The sequence below is a fragment of the Puma concolor genome, chromosome E2 (assembly GCF_028749965.1).
Source record: "Puma concolor isolate L17-30 chromosome E2, mPumCon1.1.hap2, whole genome shotgun sequence".
Taxonomy (NCBI): domain Eukaryota; kingdom Metazoa; phylum Chordata; class Mammalia; order Carnivora; family Felidae; genus Puma; species Puma concolor.
Window position 1 is genome coordinate 56566988 of NC_141681.1, and position 15526 is coordinate 56582513.

The window sequence follows — 15526 nt, forward strand, 5'->3', positions numbered from 1 at the left end:
ATAATACTGCCTTTGTCTCAGTCCCTGGCATCTCATGTCTTCTACCAGCATCCATGCAGCTGGCAGGCTAACTTACTGGTTTGTAAATGGGGTAAAATCTTACACCCTTTACATTTCTGGACAGTCTTAGCAATGAGGATAGGGTAGCTATTGAGCCATACAACCACCAGCCTTAGTGTGTTGTCATAGTAGCAGAGGAAAGCTATGTTGATGAGGTAGTTTGGGCCTCTCTCAATCTGTGTGGACTGCTGTAAGAAAATTCCACAGGCTGGGAACCTTATAAATGAATTCATATCTCACAGTTTTGGAGGCTGAAAATCTGAAATCAGGCTGCCAGTGTGGTTGGCATGGGCCTTCCTCTGGGTTGCAGTCTTCTTGTATCTTATATTCACAGGGTGGAAGGGATGAGGGAGCTCTCAGGTCTCCTTGTAAAGGGCACCCATCCCATTCATGAGGGCAGAGCCTCCCAATCATGTCTCAAAGGCTCCACCTTCAAATGCCATCACCTTTGGGGTTAGGTTTCAATATATGAATTTTGAGGAGATGCAAACAGACCATAGCAGGACCCTTTGGAACAAGTTCAACAACCAGTTGTTGTTTCTGCTGTTAGAATGTGACAGGAATTGTGTTATAGGCTTGTGCTTCCCCATCCCAGAAATTGGGGATTATCCCAGTCAGGGTGAGGTGCAGGTAGAGAAGTGTTACTGGGACACACAGCCTTTCATTTGCCCCCAGTGTGTGTGTATAAGGGCTAAGGATTTAGGTCAACCTCTGATGTACCAGGTTTTCATGATACACATGATATACTGTCTTTTTGCAAGTTAGAGGCCTCAGTCTCAATCGCCCTGTCTCACATGCTATCACCTATCTGCCAGTAGGGGTGGCTGATACCACCTGCTCAAGTTCAGAGTCCTGTATTCCAATGAAAATACGTTAGAACTCTATGGGCACATTTACAGTGCTCAATCCCTCCAGCAGTGAGGGGAAAACCCTTGTTTCTTTGCCTTCCCATCACCTAAAAGGAGGTCCAGCCCTTACTGGACCTTAATGGTGTATGGGAGACGGCACACGTCTCTGCGAGTGAGAGTCTGTCATTTGGAGCCTTTGGCAAAGGGAGTCAGCCTCTACCTAGGAGCTTCCTAGGGGGTGTGAATTTGAGGCTTCTGTGACACAACTCACAGGTGTGCTCTTTTAAAATAGCAGTGCTTGGGGCGCCTGGGTGGCGCAGTTGGTTAAGCGTCCGACTTCAGCCAGGTCACGATCTCGCGGTCCGTGAGTTCGAGCCCCGCGTCAGGCTCTGGGCTGATGGCTCAGAGCCTGGAGCCTGTTTCTGATTCTGTGTCTCCCTCTCTCTCTGCCCCTCCCCCGTTCATGCTCTGTCTCTCTCTGTCCCAAAAATAAATAAAAACGTGGAAAAAAAATTTTTAAAATAGCAGTGCTTAAAAACTAAATTAAATAAAGAGTTTTTAAAAGACTGATTAGCTTATTAGTGAGCTCTCCTCAAAACTGATCCTTAGATGCATTTCGACTGTGTGCCTTGATATTCCAATTTTGGACTGAGTCAACACGGACTCACTTGTAACAGGATAGAAAGGGCCCCAAAATTCCCATGTCCCATGGAAAGTGCATATTCAAGAATGAAGGCAAACTCTTTCTAGCAACATGTCAGCTTGACCAGAAAAAGTGGTACCTGTCCCTTGAGAAGACATTTTTAGCTCCATGCTTTGGTGAAAGCCACTGGCACTAGGAACCCTCAATCCTCTGAGGGTCCCCTAAAAGCATGTCCTTGTTCGCTGATGGTTTAGGTAGTCTGAACCCTAATGGTGTCCCCTGGGCCACTGGAATGGGTTAGTCTCAGTGCCGGCTCTGCAAATCTGAAATCAGAGGCAGTGGTTTCCTTCATTGGTCACATGTCAGATTCCTGGACTGCTGCCAAGGGTCCAGCTGTCAAGTGTGCGACTTGGAAAACTATGGATGCCAGATTAAGGACCGCCCTGCCTTTCTTGGGCTGTGAACTGTGGAAACCAATTGCATCGCTCAAATACTTGTCTGGGTCACTCATTCAGATGCCCATGGTGAGGCCTGTTCTTTACAGAGTCTGCCCAGAATCAAGTTGCTGTTTGAGACTGTTTCTGACTCAGAGTTGTCTGTACATGGCACGCCTGTGACCTCCCCACCCCAGCCTTAGTGAGGTATATTTGAGAAAGAAAATTTTATGATATTTAAAGTGCACTCTTACCTATGAAGACCCATAGTCTCAGTGAGCTGTTGTAGTGGTGGGGAGATCCTGGGCACATGCAGGGCAAGGATTGAAATATGTAATGCTACCACCATCTCCGTGTATGAGGAACAGTTGTCTCACTGGAGTGGGTAGGCATGTTTGGAAAAGAAGCTTGGGCTATTCAGACGTGTCCAGGAGTCCTAGCTCAGCTCTGGCTTTCAAGGGGGCAGTGAAGGGGGGAAAAGCATCCCAGGTCTTCTCTTCCCCATTCCCCAACTCCCCGTGTTAAGGTGCTCTTAAAATGTGGTGGGGGGCTGTGTTGAGTAAAGCTTGGAATAGAGATTAATTAGTAAGACCCAACACTGCTCCCACTCTGTGAGAGGTAAGACTCCAGCGCATTGTCACAGTGCCAGCCCAGGGATAGAAATTCTGGGACAGACAGATGAGAGACTGAGAGATACGTGGGTTTAGGGTGGGGTGGTGGTGGTATGTGGTTCCGGGGACTGGAGGACCAAGCCTGAAGAGAGGCAGGGAAGGGGAGACATTTATGCAGAGATCTGAGCATTAAATAGGAACTGCTCTCCAAGTAGAAGAGATGGTTTGGACAAATGCTGTTTCACGTGAAAAAGCACGACGTACGGAGAGGGCTCTAATTTTCCAGGACTGCTGAAGTGCAAAACGGGGAATGGATGTGCCTCAACACTGCTTTGGAACCAGAACCACACGGGGCTTGAGCTTCAGGCAGAAAGTAAGGCAAGTCGCCGCCCTTGTGTGGGCCTCCGCAAAATAAAGCATAAAACCAAAGTCTCAACCCCTACTCCTCCTTCACAAAGTTGCTGGGGATAGATCCATCAGCCACTAGTGCCACCAGCTCACAAGCCAAAACCTGCAGACTGTCTCGCTCCCCACATGACGTCATGCAATCCTAGCGACGCCGGCGCAGCTTTGTGCAGGCTCGCCAGAGGCAGGTTTTGCCTCCTTCGATTCCGCCCTTCATTGGCTAAAACAGCCGCTCGTCTGGGCCGTTGTTAGCGGCAACGTGGGCGGGCACAATCTTGGTCGCTAAGATACCACGCACTTCCGTTTCCTTCCCCTCTCAGCTATACTCAGGCAGCTTCAGCTCGTCCCCTCGACCAATGGCAAGTGGGCAGTGGGCGGGGCTTCACTTGTCCGGACCAACGAAATGCAGACTTGGCCTGGCGTAGCGCGGCCAATGACCGTGGGACAGCCCCTGTAAAGTGGCTCGGGCGCCCCCACGCTCGTCTTTCGTCCTCTTTCCATCCCTGCCCCTCCCTGCACCGGGTTCAGCACGGCGCTGGCCGCGGTCTGACAGGAACGGGACGGAGCCAAGATGGCGGCGGCGGACGGCGACGACTCGCTTTACCCCATCGCGGTGCTGATAGACGAGCTCCGCAACGAGGATGTTCAGGTCCGGAGGCCACGGGGAACTTGGGGAAGCCGGGAAGGGGTAATGGGGGCACGGACGGCCCTCGCGGAGAAGGCTCAGTGTTCGCCGGGAGCGGCGGAAGGGGGCCGCGGCCAATCAGCGTCCAGCTCTCACGTCTTCGGGTGCCAGGACTGGATGAGACGGCGCCGGGGATTGGGTGTCGGCCCACCGGAGGGCGGGAGGCAGGCCACCCTGGAGGGTCCCAGGCCTGCCCTGTCGAGTGCAAGCGGCTGCCGGGGTCCTGGGAAGCTTTGGCCGGGGAGGGGGTCGGGCCACTGGGTGGGGCGGAGGGAAAGCCTCGGTGATTGGCCGCAGCCCCTGAGTGGCCCTTTGGGATGGGGAGGGTGTGCGACTTGCTCCGAGTGGGGGAGGGGCGCCTGGTGGGTCGGGACCCGGGTAGGTTTTCCCCTTCCTGGGAGATCCGGCGGCTAGGCCTTAGCGCTGTGGGGGTAAACTCTCTAAATGGGGACTGAGAGATGACGGCTGTCTTTCCAGTTCCTGCTCTCCCCCTCTCTTCAGTTTTGGTGTAGATTCCCGGAGGGGAGGGGCGGCGAAAACCCCACTCCCAAGGGGGCAGCTAGCTAAATTTAAGAGCGGATTTCTAGGTAGAAATTCCCCCGCTTTGGGGATCCTGCCGAACTGCGGGTGGGCAGTTTACTAAACAGGCTAACACATTTTTGGTGAGTGGGATGGCCGAGGGTTCAGAAGACTAAGGACTCCAAGGTTTGCCCATCCCAGCTCCACCTCCCACCCGTCGTGTGACCTTGTGCACATTACTTCACGGCTCTGGGCCCGCTTTCCCCGAAACGTGGGCTAATGATAGTTCAGGCCTCACCGAGTGCTTGTGATGGACTGAAGGAGTTAATACCACAAGTAAAATAGAACGGTGCTTAGTTGTTATGAGGGCCTAATAAACGTTGGCTACAATTATTGGAGTGAGAAGTAATTGAAGAGGTCCCGTCCTCCCTTTATAGGGGCCAGAATTTGTCTGTTTATAAAATTGAGCGGATTGCGCTGGGCCCAGCCTCTGAGTGATCTCGAGGTAGAGCTTTCTGGCTCTGGAGTCAGACCGGTTGCTGTTGTACTCCTGGCTCTTCCACTTCTTGCTAATAGACATGGGCAAGTTGGTTAATCTCCTTAAGCCTTGATTTCCTCTTCTCTCAAATGGAGGTCATTATCTGGTTCATGGGGCTGTTGTGTAAATTCATTTGTTCAGTAAACACCTGCCACGTATCACTTATGGTGCTGAGGATATAATGGTGACACCATTTGTTATACAAGAGGCAGATGTGAAACAGCTGAATACATTATTAACACGTGTGTCATGTGGGGAGGAAACAACAGCGTATTGTGATAGTGAATCGGTTAGTATTTATTGGGCCTCTCCTCTGGGTAGGGCTTTGTTCTAGGCACAGGTACACAGCAGGGAACAAGATGAACAAAAACTACCCGCCTCCTGGAGCTTTATGTTGCCATGTGGGGAAGCAGATAATAAGACACTTAAGTAAAACGTATGCTGTCAGGATGGTAAAAGTGCTTTGAACAAAAATGAAGCAGGGATGGGGAGGACAGGAGAGTGTTACAGGTTCAGATAGAATGGCTAGGGAAGGCCTTATTGAGAAGGGGACATTTGAACAGAGATGTGAAGTGAGGAGCAGGCCCCATGGATGTCTGGGGAATAGCATTCAGCTAAAAGAAGCAAGTGCAAAGGTCCTGAGGCAGGAATGGTGCAGCACGTGTTCTGGGAACTGCAGGAAGGCCAGTGTAGCTGGAGCCAAGAGAATGAGCTGTTGGTGTTGGGAGATGAAGGTGAAAGGGGTCATGACTCACAAGGCTGTCCTGAGCAATCACTTAAACCAGGTGTTCCTGGATCGACGGTCAGAAAAGAATTCTTGAGATATTTTATGGTGCAGCTTAGTAAATTTATTTAAGTAGCACAGGGACAGGACCTGTGGGCAGAAAGAGCTGCACTTTGGCTGTATGTAGCCAGTGGTTATTATATGCTTAGTGCTCAAGGGTGAGGGATTTTGCAGGGAGTATTAGATCATAAATGTTTTCTTAGAATTTCTACTCATAAAACTACTTTCAGAAGGTTTTTCTAGTGATTATCATTTAGCTTGATATTAACTATGGGTGAGACGTACAGGCAGTCATGAGCCTCTTTAAGAATGTAGTAACCAGTACATATTTGGTCCTTATTGAAAGTAGGCAAGCTATAGGTCAGCCTTCTGGGCTAAAGGTGGACGTTTTCTGCTTCTATCTTTCATCATCACAGGGGTTGGCAAATGGCCACGGGTGGCCCTTTGCCTATTTATTTTTAATAAAGTTTTATTGAAAACAGACCCATTCGTTTACATACTGTCCATGGCTGCTTTTGTGACACAACAGTGGGGTAGAATTGAGAACAGAGACAGTCTGGCCCCTTTACGCCTAAAGTATGTACTGCCTAGTTCTTTACAGAAAAGAGAGTGCCAACCTTTGACTTAAACCATCTCTGTATCAAATCCCATCCTCTCCTCCCCGCCCCCAGAGTAACCCATGTTGTCAGGTTCTTACAAATCTTCATAGGCGTGTGCAGTTCAGTGTGGTAGCCACTCTCCATATATGGCTATTGAACACGTGAAATATGGCTAGTTTGAGTTGAGATGTACTTGGAAGTTAAATGCATACCAGATTTCGAAGACACACAATGGAGAATGGAGTGAAGCTTTTTATCTTGATTACCTGTTGAAATGATAAAAATTTTGTTATAGCAGGTTGAATAAAATCTATTAAGATTAATTTTGCATGCTTCTTATTTTTTTAATGTTACCAGAAGATATAAACTTAGATCTATGGCTTGCATTTATTATCTGCATTAGATTTCTTTTGGAGTCTGCACTGTATTTGAGTGTGCTCCAGTCAAATATAGAAAAAGAAAGCAAGTGGCTTTTTATTTTTTTAAACATTAAATATTTTTTTCTGCAACTTGCACTTTTAGCTTGTGTTTTTTTTCAAATCTTTTCACACAGATATATACAGATCTGGGTGTGAAAGGAATTTGAACATTTTCCTAAGAATCAGAGACAGAATCTCAGAGATTGCATCTGTGTCCATGTGTATGGGCTTTCTGAGGACAGGGCTTGGCTCTGATTCATCTCTCAGGATTCAGAGGCTCAGTACAGGCCTCAGAACAGAACCCAAAGTCACAGTCATCACCAGGAAGGCCTGTGGCGGTGTCTGTGATATCCAGTGATACAGGAGCTCACAAAGGGTTGGATAAATAATAATGATAGCTGATGTCTGTTGGGTGATCGCTCTAAGCTAACGGCTACAAAAGGCAGTACATTTGCGGGCTTACTGAATTCTCATAGCCATTCTCTGAAGTGGGTCCTGTGTGTACCTATATTTTCCGGATGGGGAAACTGAAGCACAGCACAGTAAGTAACTTGGCCAGATTTATGCAGCTGAAAAGTGGAGGACCCAGGAAAGGTTCCCAAAGGAAGGGTAAGACCTGAGGAGAGGACAGTATTTGGGGAGGGACAGAAACTTGCTATTTCCAAATGCCAGATACTTTAAGTGGCCTTTGATGAGACAGCCTAAGATACTAGAAAAAACATGGGATTTGCAATCCTCTAGTCTTGATTCATTTCTCAGCTGATACTTGTTCAGCACCTCCTACACACCAAACTGTTTTAAATGCTAGGAGAGGGGTGCCTGAGTGGTTCATTCAGTTAAGCATCTGGCTCTTGGTTTTGGCTCAGGTCATGATCTCATAGTTCATGAGTTGGAGTCCCACATCTGGCTCTGCACTGACGGTGTGGAGCCTGCTTGAGATTCTTTCTCTCTCCTCTCTGCCCCTCCCCCACTTGTGTGCGCATGTGCATGCATGCCCATCCTGTCTCTCTAAATAATAAATAAATAAACTTTAAAGGGTAGGATACACTGGGGAGTAAAAGAGCAAAGCTGCTGCCTTTGTGGGACTTACGTTCTAGTAGAGGAGGCAGACGGATCAAGAATGTGATGTCAGTGGCAGTAAGTGTTTATTAGAAAAATAAGGCAGGGACCCGGGAATAGAGCAAGCCCCGGGCTGCTTTTTAGACAGGGTGTGTAGGGAAGGTTCTCTGAGGAAGGGATCAGGAGTAAGGACTTGAATGAATGGGGGGCAGGGAGGACTCTCCCAGCTGTTGGTACGTTGGTACAAAGGCCCTGAGGTGGGAGCGTGCTCCTTGTGTTTAGAGAACGGCCAGCAGGCCGGAGGCGTGGCTAAAGCAGAATGAATGGCAAAGTGGTGAGAGGTGAGGACCAGTCTGAAATGAGATGGAGTGAAGGCCTGTGGACCAGAGCAAAGGCTCTGGTGATGCTGCAAGGCTTTGGCTAGAGGAATGGATGTTCTGACTTAATTCTAAAGGATCCTTGTGGCTGTTTAGTGGGGGCTGGGCAGGAGCAGATAGACCTGCTGGGGTGCTGTTGCAGAGCACCCAGGACTGGTGTCGGCACGTATGTAGGGAGAAGAGGTTAGATTCCAGGTCTGTTGAGAGAAGGGCTGTTGGGGTTTGCCGGTGGATAGGATATAATGTGGTGGGTGGTGAAGGGGGAGTCAAGGATGACTGAGCTTTGAATCCCAGCTCCGCCACTTTGCTCCCTGTGTATCCTTGGACCAATTCCTTGTCCTCACTGGGCCCGGATTCCTCGTCCTGAGAGTGGGGATAATGATGAGGAAGCAGCATCTGCCATGGAGGTTGTGAAGATGCGGTAGACCCGACACGTTAAGTGGCTGCTTAGAAGTAGGCATGCGGTAGTGACGACCTCGGTCAGTGGTCGTGGTAGCTCATTGTTTATACTCGGGAAGGTGATGTGCAGAAAGATGGTGTCCCTTATGTAAGGCCTGCCCAGTCCGTGAGTGGCAGAGGCCAGGTTGCAGTATCCACAGGTGCTTGGGACACGGTGATGCTGACAGCATGGTCCCCTGGCTGAGAGGGTGGGTCTCTGTTAGGCTGTCTCTCTCAGTCTTCTCATCTATAAAATGGAGTGGTTTTGTCAGTTGGGAGTTCATAAGGGTGTTGTGAGGATTTAGTAGTATAGCCTGTGGAAAATGCTTAGAACAGTGCTTGACGAATTCTAAGCGTTCGCTAAGTGTTGGCCGGGAGTAGTCTTAGTGGTGCTGAGATAATGGGGGCTTTGTCTGTCAAGGTGAGGTGCTTCAGGCATTTTTAAAAACTATTCATGATCACTCTAGAGCAGTGGTTCTTGACTTGGGGTGACTTCGTTTCCCCAGGAGACAAATGTGGAGATATTTTGGGCTGTCGCGACTGGTGGGAGAGTGCGTCTGGCATCCGATGCAGGGATGCTGCTCAGCATCCTATGCAGCACAGGACGACCCCCACCGCGGAGATGGTCCAGTAGTGCTGAGGTCTAGAACTCCTGCCATGTGCCCGGCGGCATGCTGCTGAGTGCTCAGTGTGTGTTACTTGAATCTTCACAAAAACATCTTACCTACTTTCCTTTAAAAGTTTTTTTCAGAAGGGGTGCCCGGGTGACCCAGTCGGTTGAGTGTCCGACTTTGGCTCAGGTCATGATCTCCCAATTTGTGGGTTCGAGCCCTGCATCGGGCTCTGTGCTGGTGGCTCGGAGCCTGGAGCCTGCTTGGATTTCTGTGTTTCCCTCTCTCTCTCTGCCTCTCCCTCACTCCCGCTCTGTCTACCCTTTCTCTCAAAAATAAATAAACATTAAAAAATTAAAAGTTTTTTCAATAGTTAAATATGAAATACCAACTTTTTTTCCTGTGTTCCTTTCCCTCCCTCAGGTTTTGGCAGGGGTGGGGGGTCGTTTGTTTGTTTTAAGTATTTTAAACATTTTTTATTAATGTTTATTTTTGACAGAGTGCAAGTGGGGGAGGGGCAGAGAGAGAGGGAGACACAGAATCTGAAGCAGGCTCCAGGCTCTGAGCTGTCAGCACAGACCCCGATGCGGGTCTCGGACCCACGAACTTTGAGATCATGACCTGAGCCAAAATCGGACGCTTAACTGACTGAGCCACCCAGGAACCCCCGTTTATAAGTATTTTAATTTTTTTTTTTTTCAACATTTATTTATTTTTGGGACAGAGAGAGACAGAGCATGAACGGGGGAGGGGCAGAGAGAGAGGGAGACACAGAATCGGAAACAGGCTCCAGGCTCTGAGCCATCAGCCCAGAGCCTGACGCGGGGCTCGAACTCACGGACCGCAAGATCGTGACCTGGCTGAAGTCGGACGCTCAACCGACTGCGCCACCCAGGCGCCCCCATAAGTATTTTAAAATCAGTCCCAGGCTTCAGACATTTTCTCCCACATACTTTCTCCCACATAGCACCTCTAAAACAGTGGATATTTTAATAATCACAGTGCCATCATCTGCGTCAGTGATTGTTCAGTATCCCCTAAACCTCAGTTCATAATCAGATCTCAGTTGCTTCAGAAGTGTCTTTTACAATCACCTTGTTTAAATCAGTTTGCAAATTTGGCTGTGAATCTTCACATTTAATAAATAAGGATACTCAGTTGGTGTCCCGCAACCTGGTAAGTAGTGACACTAGCAGTTAGCCAGGGACACTGGGTTTCAGGGCAGCACTCCTCACCACTCAACTGAGCCCCCTGTGGACACAAAACCTACGCCTGGAAGTGACACAGGGAGACCATGTCATGGGTGGAAGCAGACCAGGATTCAAAATCCTGGATTCGAAATTTATGAGTTACTACTCAGCGCTTCTGGCCTTGATTGTTTAAAAGAAAAGAGGATGGAAGACAAACAGGCTGGGTTAGCGAGCTGTACCGTGTAGACAGGGCAGTCACTAGCCACTGTCTGAGACCTTGCAGCAGCACGCCCCATGGCCATGTCTTAGGAACGTGGCGTTACAAGCTTTGACTTCTTTTTGTGGAATGCGTGGGGGATTGGTGAAGCAGAACTTAGAAATGAGGTTGCTGTCTGAGAGTTTAAACTAGAGAAAGAGAAGTTGTGTAGGATGGTAGTGCGGAACTGGGTGCGAGTTCCAGGTTCTGCCACGGTTCGCGGGGCGGCCTGCGTTCCCCTCTCTGTACCCCACCTGCCCGTCTGTGGAATGAACACAGGGCTGGCGTCTACCTCTTGTGGGGTTACCAGAATAGCAAGAGAGAACATGTGTAGAGTACCTGGCTGTGTGCCTGGCATGTAGTAAGTACTCTGTAAATTAAATCGTTTCTATTTATGCCTTTTAGTGTGCTCAGCCCTGTCAAAGGTTCAGGAATTACCACTGGTAACAGTCCTGACCCTTGTCCCAGAGACCAGTCACTTTCCAAACCAGGGAGACAGGCGCGTCCATAAATAATCATCATGCGAGGCCAGCTGCGGTGGGAGGTACTCTAGTGCTGCAGTTTCTGAGGGGGGGAGAGATCACTGTTGTTCCTCCCCCACCTCCCCCACGAAAAGCCAAATATACAAGAGACATGATAAGAATAACAGTAATACTTATGCGTTTGGTACCTGCCAGGCTCTGTCTCTAGGTTTCCCTCATTAGATCATCCCAGCAATCCTGTGAGTCCATAGGCACTGTTGTGATTCCCACTCTTCTCGTGAGGAAACCAAAGCTCCGAGTGGCCAGACTGGCCTGGGAGCCCTTAGCTAATGGGGAAAGCCAGAGCACACGCTCCTTTGTTACTAAAAAATTCACGTGATCTAGAAATAGAGGTTGTGATGCCCATTTCCACTCTTCGGCAGTGCTGAACGATTGCCAGGTGGATGCTTCATTTTTCACACCCACACACATTGTGTTCATTTAGAAACGTGATCCTTTGTGGAATAAGGAGGCAAGATATATAGGGCGTTAGAGGAGGTGGAGAGACTTCTGTCACTCACTGGGCACTTCCCCAGGCCGCAGCTCCTTGGTAAAGCACACACATTACGTCACAGACCCCACTGCCCCATTGCCAGCCACCAGCTGCTGCAAACAGTTCCAGTTTGGAGCGCATTCCTCTAAGAAACTTGTTATTGCTGCTTGTACTAACATCTGTGTTTCCTTTATTAAAAAAAAGAGAGAAAACATTAATCCGGCAAATATTTCTTGTTCTAGCTCCATGCCAAGTGTTGTCCTAGGTGCTTGGCGCACAGGGTGGAGAAGGACAAACTGAACAGAGAAGTCTGTGTCAAGAGCGATGAGAGTTCATGCATGTGGAGAGCGATGGCCTGCTGTTTTCCCTGGGAGGGTCATGTGTGAGGATCCAGCAGAGACCGGGGGTGTCTGGAGGGACAGTGTCTCTGGCTGAGGAAACAGCACATCAACAAGTGCAAAGAGCTGGGGGAGAGTTGGGGTGGCATTGGTTTGTTGGTTATTGTCAAGGAAACCGTTGTGACAGGATTTCTGGGGGCAAGGGGGTGGTGGGCGGTGAGAGTGGGTGGGGAGACGGGGGCGAGATTGTGTTTGGGCCTCGGAGGCCACAGTAAGGCCTTTGGGTTTCGCTCTTGATTGTGAAGGGAAGATGGACTGCGTGTGGCTCACCCCTTACACACTTGGGTCAGGAAAGCTCCCTGGGGTCACACTGTGCATGTTCACGTCAGGGAGGCTTTGTGGATCGAATGGGAACATGGGCCTTAAAAAGCCAAGTAGTGCTTTTTATAGGTGGATGTGGTGGCAGGACGGGAGATTTTATCCATCATGTCGTTGGGTACTGGGCTGTGTGCTGAAGACTGCTGGGGATACAGGCAGATGCAGCCCAGGGACCAGTTTGGGGGACAGTGCACAGGGTACTCTTCCAGCACTGTGACATGATCAAGGAACAGGAAGGATTTCTTTTTTTTTTTTCTTCTTTTTCTTTTCTTATTTCTCATTGATGTCGGTAGCTACTCCATCAGGAATGTCACAGAGAGCCCAACAGTTGTCCCTACAAGTAAGGGTTCGTTTTTCCCTTCTGTAGTGAGTTCAGCAGCTCAAGGATATCACAGAATTGGGTCAGAGTATGCTGGTTTTTTGACCTGCCTAGTGGGGTCACAAGATTGCTGCAGTGTCTGCTGTCATTAAGTCCTCCCAAGACCACACTGAAAGCAGGGGCCGACCCAGGACAGAGAGGGTTGTTTGTTTTTGTTTTGTTTTGTTTTGTTTTGTTTTGTTTTGTTTTGTTTTGTTTTGTTTTGTTCTGTCCTTCTCCCTTATTTCCTGAGGAAGAAAATCTTTTTTGGAAGCTCCTTGGCCAACTTGCTCCTTGTCCAGAACTAGGTCATGTGCTGAGTTCATTGGGATTCAGTTTGGCTGTAAATCATAGGAAAATTCAAAAGGAAGTTTAAATGAGCTTGAAGTTTATTTTTGACTCCTGATGGCAGTTCACGCTGGTGTGGCACTCCGTGGTGTCAGGGTCTCAGGCTCTTACACATTGTTCGGAAGAAGAGCGTGACCCCAGATCCTCTCAAGGACACTTCTAGAAGTTGCACACACCATTCCCGCTTGGATTTCACTGGCTGGGCGTTAATTTCCTAGTCATGTTGGATGCAGGCACGGTTCAGAAATGTCTTGAGGGGATCGTGTGCACAGCTGCAACCCAGGGGTTACGAGAGGCATTGTAGCCCATTGCAGGAGCTCTTAACCCAGGGCCTGTCTAGAATTCCAGCAGAGAATTCCCATCTGAATTCAGATGGGAAAAGTAATGCCTTTTTTGTCACTACCCTAGAACTCCAGTTTACCTTTCCTTCTATTACAAACTGTAGTGTTATGATAGCAGAGCGCAAATAGCGTCAGCAAAGCCTGTGGAAGTCATGACTGTTCACATCTCATTTCAGCTGTCGCAGATATTTCTAGGGTCGTCTATGCTTTCCTCTCTTTTGGAATTGTGGTTGTTATTAGACCTGCTCAGGGTACCCCCACCCCCAAAGGAGAAACACGGAAATACAGATTGATGGTTCTGGTGAAGAGCCAGGTAGCTGGGTTCCCATCCTGGCTCTGCCACCTTTGAGCTGCCTGAGGCTACTGAACCTCCCTGTGCCTTTGTTTTCTCTGTCATGTGGTGGGTGATCCTGTGTTTACCTCCTGGGGTGGTTGTGAGGATCCAGTGAGTTAAGACATGAAAGCACCTAGAACGGTGCCTGGCACACAGTATGTACCACGGAAATATCTCCCTCGAAGAGAAGGGAAGAGAGACGTCAGTGGATACCTACCCAGCTGCCACATAGCCCTTCTTGATAACCTGAACAAAATCAGGTGCTACAGCAGGTGAAGTGGACACAGCTGCCATTATTGTCTTAGCTGGTCCTAGGGTGTTCCCAGGATATGTCACTCGGCACTCACAGTAACCTGAGGATAGGTGATGTTGTAATCCCCAATTCACAGGTGAGGAAATTGAGGCTCAGAAAGGTGCAAAGAGTGGCTCAAGATCCCATAGCTAATAATGCAAAGCTGCTTAGCCTTGAACCCAGGCCGTGTGGCTCCAGAGCACCACCCCGTGCTGCCTTTCTTGAGTGTTCACGGTGCTGTCTGTGCTGAAGAAAGTAATCTGACGTTCTCAACAACACCAAAACCAGAATCTCCAGGGACAGCAGGAGGGAAGGGGGCTCTCTCCCATGGCAGAGATGCACCGGTTCTCATGCGTCCACCCCTTGGGCGTCTTTCCTTAACTGTAGTGATGTTGAGATTAAGAGTCAGGGTTCCTGGCTTCCAGCCTGGGCTCTGCTACTTTCTGGCAAATGACAGCTTCTCTGTGCATCAGCATCCTTACCCTTAGAAGGAGGATTCCAATAACAATACCTGCCTCAGAACCCATTTCTAGGAATCAAATATGGTAATTCTCCACATCAAGCACTTGAAGGCTACTAAGCGCATAGTAAGTGATCAGTAAACATTAGCAGCTGTTGTTGCTGGCATTATGCATATGATCATTCCTTGCCACCATCTCCTTGTGCTCAGGACTTCCGTTCACCTGGTGTGGCCCTGGCCCGCCTGTACATTTCCCCATAGCCCAGCCAAGAGAAAAACCCAGAGATCCAACTTGGAGGCAACAAGGTGGAAAGAAACTGGCAACTGAGTCAGTGCTCCCCCTGATATTTTATTATGGAAGACTTCAAACATACAGAACATTTAAAGGCTAGTACCAGGGCCAGCAGACTACAACTCATGGGCCACATTAAGCCCACGGCCTGCTTTGCAAGTGCAGTTTTATGGGAACACAGCCTGGCCCATTTGTTGGCATATCGTCTGGTTCCGTGACTGCTTTTGTGCCAGTGCACAGGTGAGTAGTTGGGACGGACACTGTGTGGCCCAAAATGCTCAAAATAATCACTTGCCGGCAATTTACAGAAGAGGTTTATATTTACCACCCATATTCATTAACTGTTAGTGTTTACCATATTTTGCTTTTATGTTTTTATTGGCCTGTCTCTATATGTGTTTTAATTTTTGGCTAAAAATAACACGGAGGCCTCGTGATGCTTAATCTTGAGGTTCATTGCTGCCAGAGAGGTGAGCGTTTGGACCAGATTAAATCCAAAAACCCAGTGACATTGTATGAGAAGCTGTGAGCGCATTTTTCTGAGAGCTGAGGCTGCCATAGCATTTCCTCAGAGTCCCGCCAGTGTCTGTAATCTCAGAGAGACTTTTGAACCCCTGGACCGGGGACCGATGCAGGATCGCAGTCACTGGCAGGCAGACCTCTTTGGGAAAAGAACCCGCCCGGGGAGCCCCGTGCCTTCTTGCTCGGCCTCTCCTTCCAGGAAGAGGATGCCCTCTGGGTGCCCGGCAGTGGCTTACTCATTCACAAGGGTGTTTCCTTCCACTCCCACGCGTGTGACCTCCCTTCACTCTGCCACAGCCCCTGTGGAACTGGAGGACCGAGAGGGCTTTCCGTTCCGGGCCTGCGTGCCAGGTCCCTGCTCTCCCAGCGCTCG

At 49.1% G+C, this 15526-nt stretch overlaps 1 protein-coding gene across 1 annotated transcript in view; it reads left to right on the forward strand.

Moving 5' to 3' along the window:
• Nucleotides 1-3480: 3480 nt before the first annotated feature.
• PPP2R1A (protein phosphatase 2 scaffold subunit Aalpha) overlaps nucleotides 3481-15526 on the forward strand; it is a 37373-nt gene continuing 25327 nt past the window's right edge. Inside the window, exon 1 of the mRNA XM_086688396.1 lies at nucleotides 3481-3650. Coding sequence (XP_086544522.1) covers nucleotides 3573-3650 — 78 coding nt within the window. The 5' untranslated portion in view covers nucleotides 3481-3572. The remainder of the gene's footprint in view (nucleotides 3651-15526) is intronic.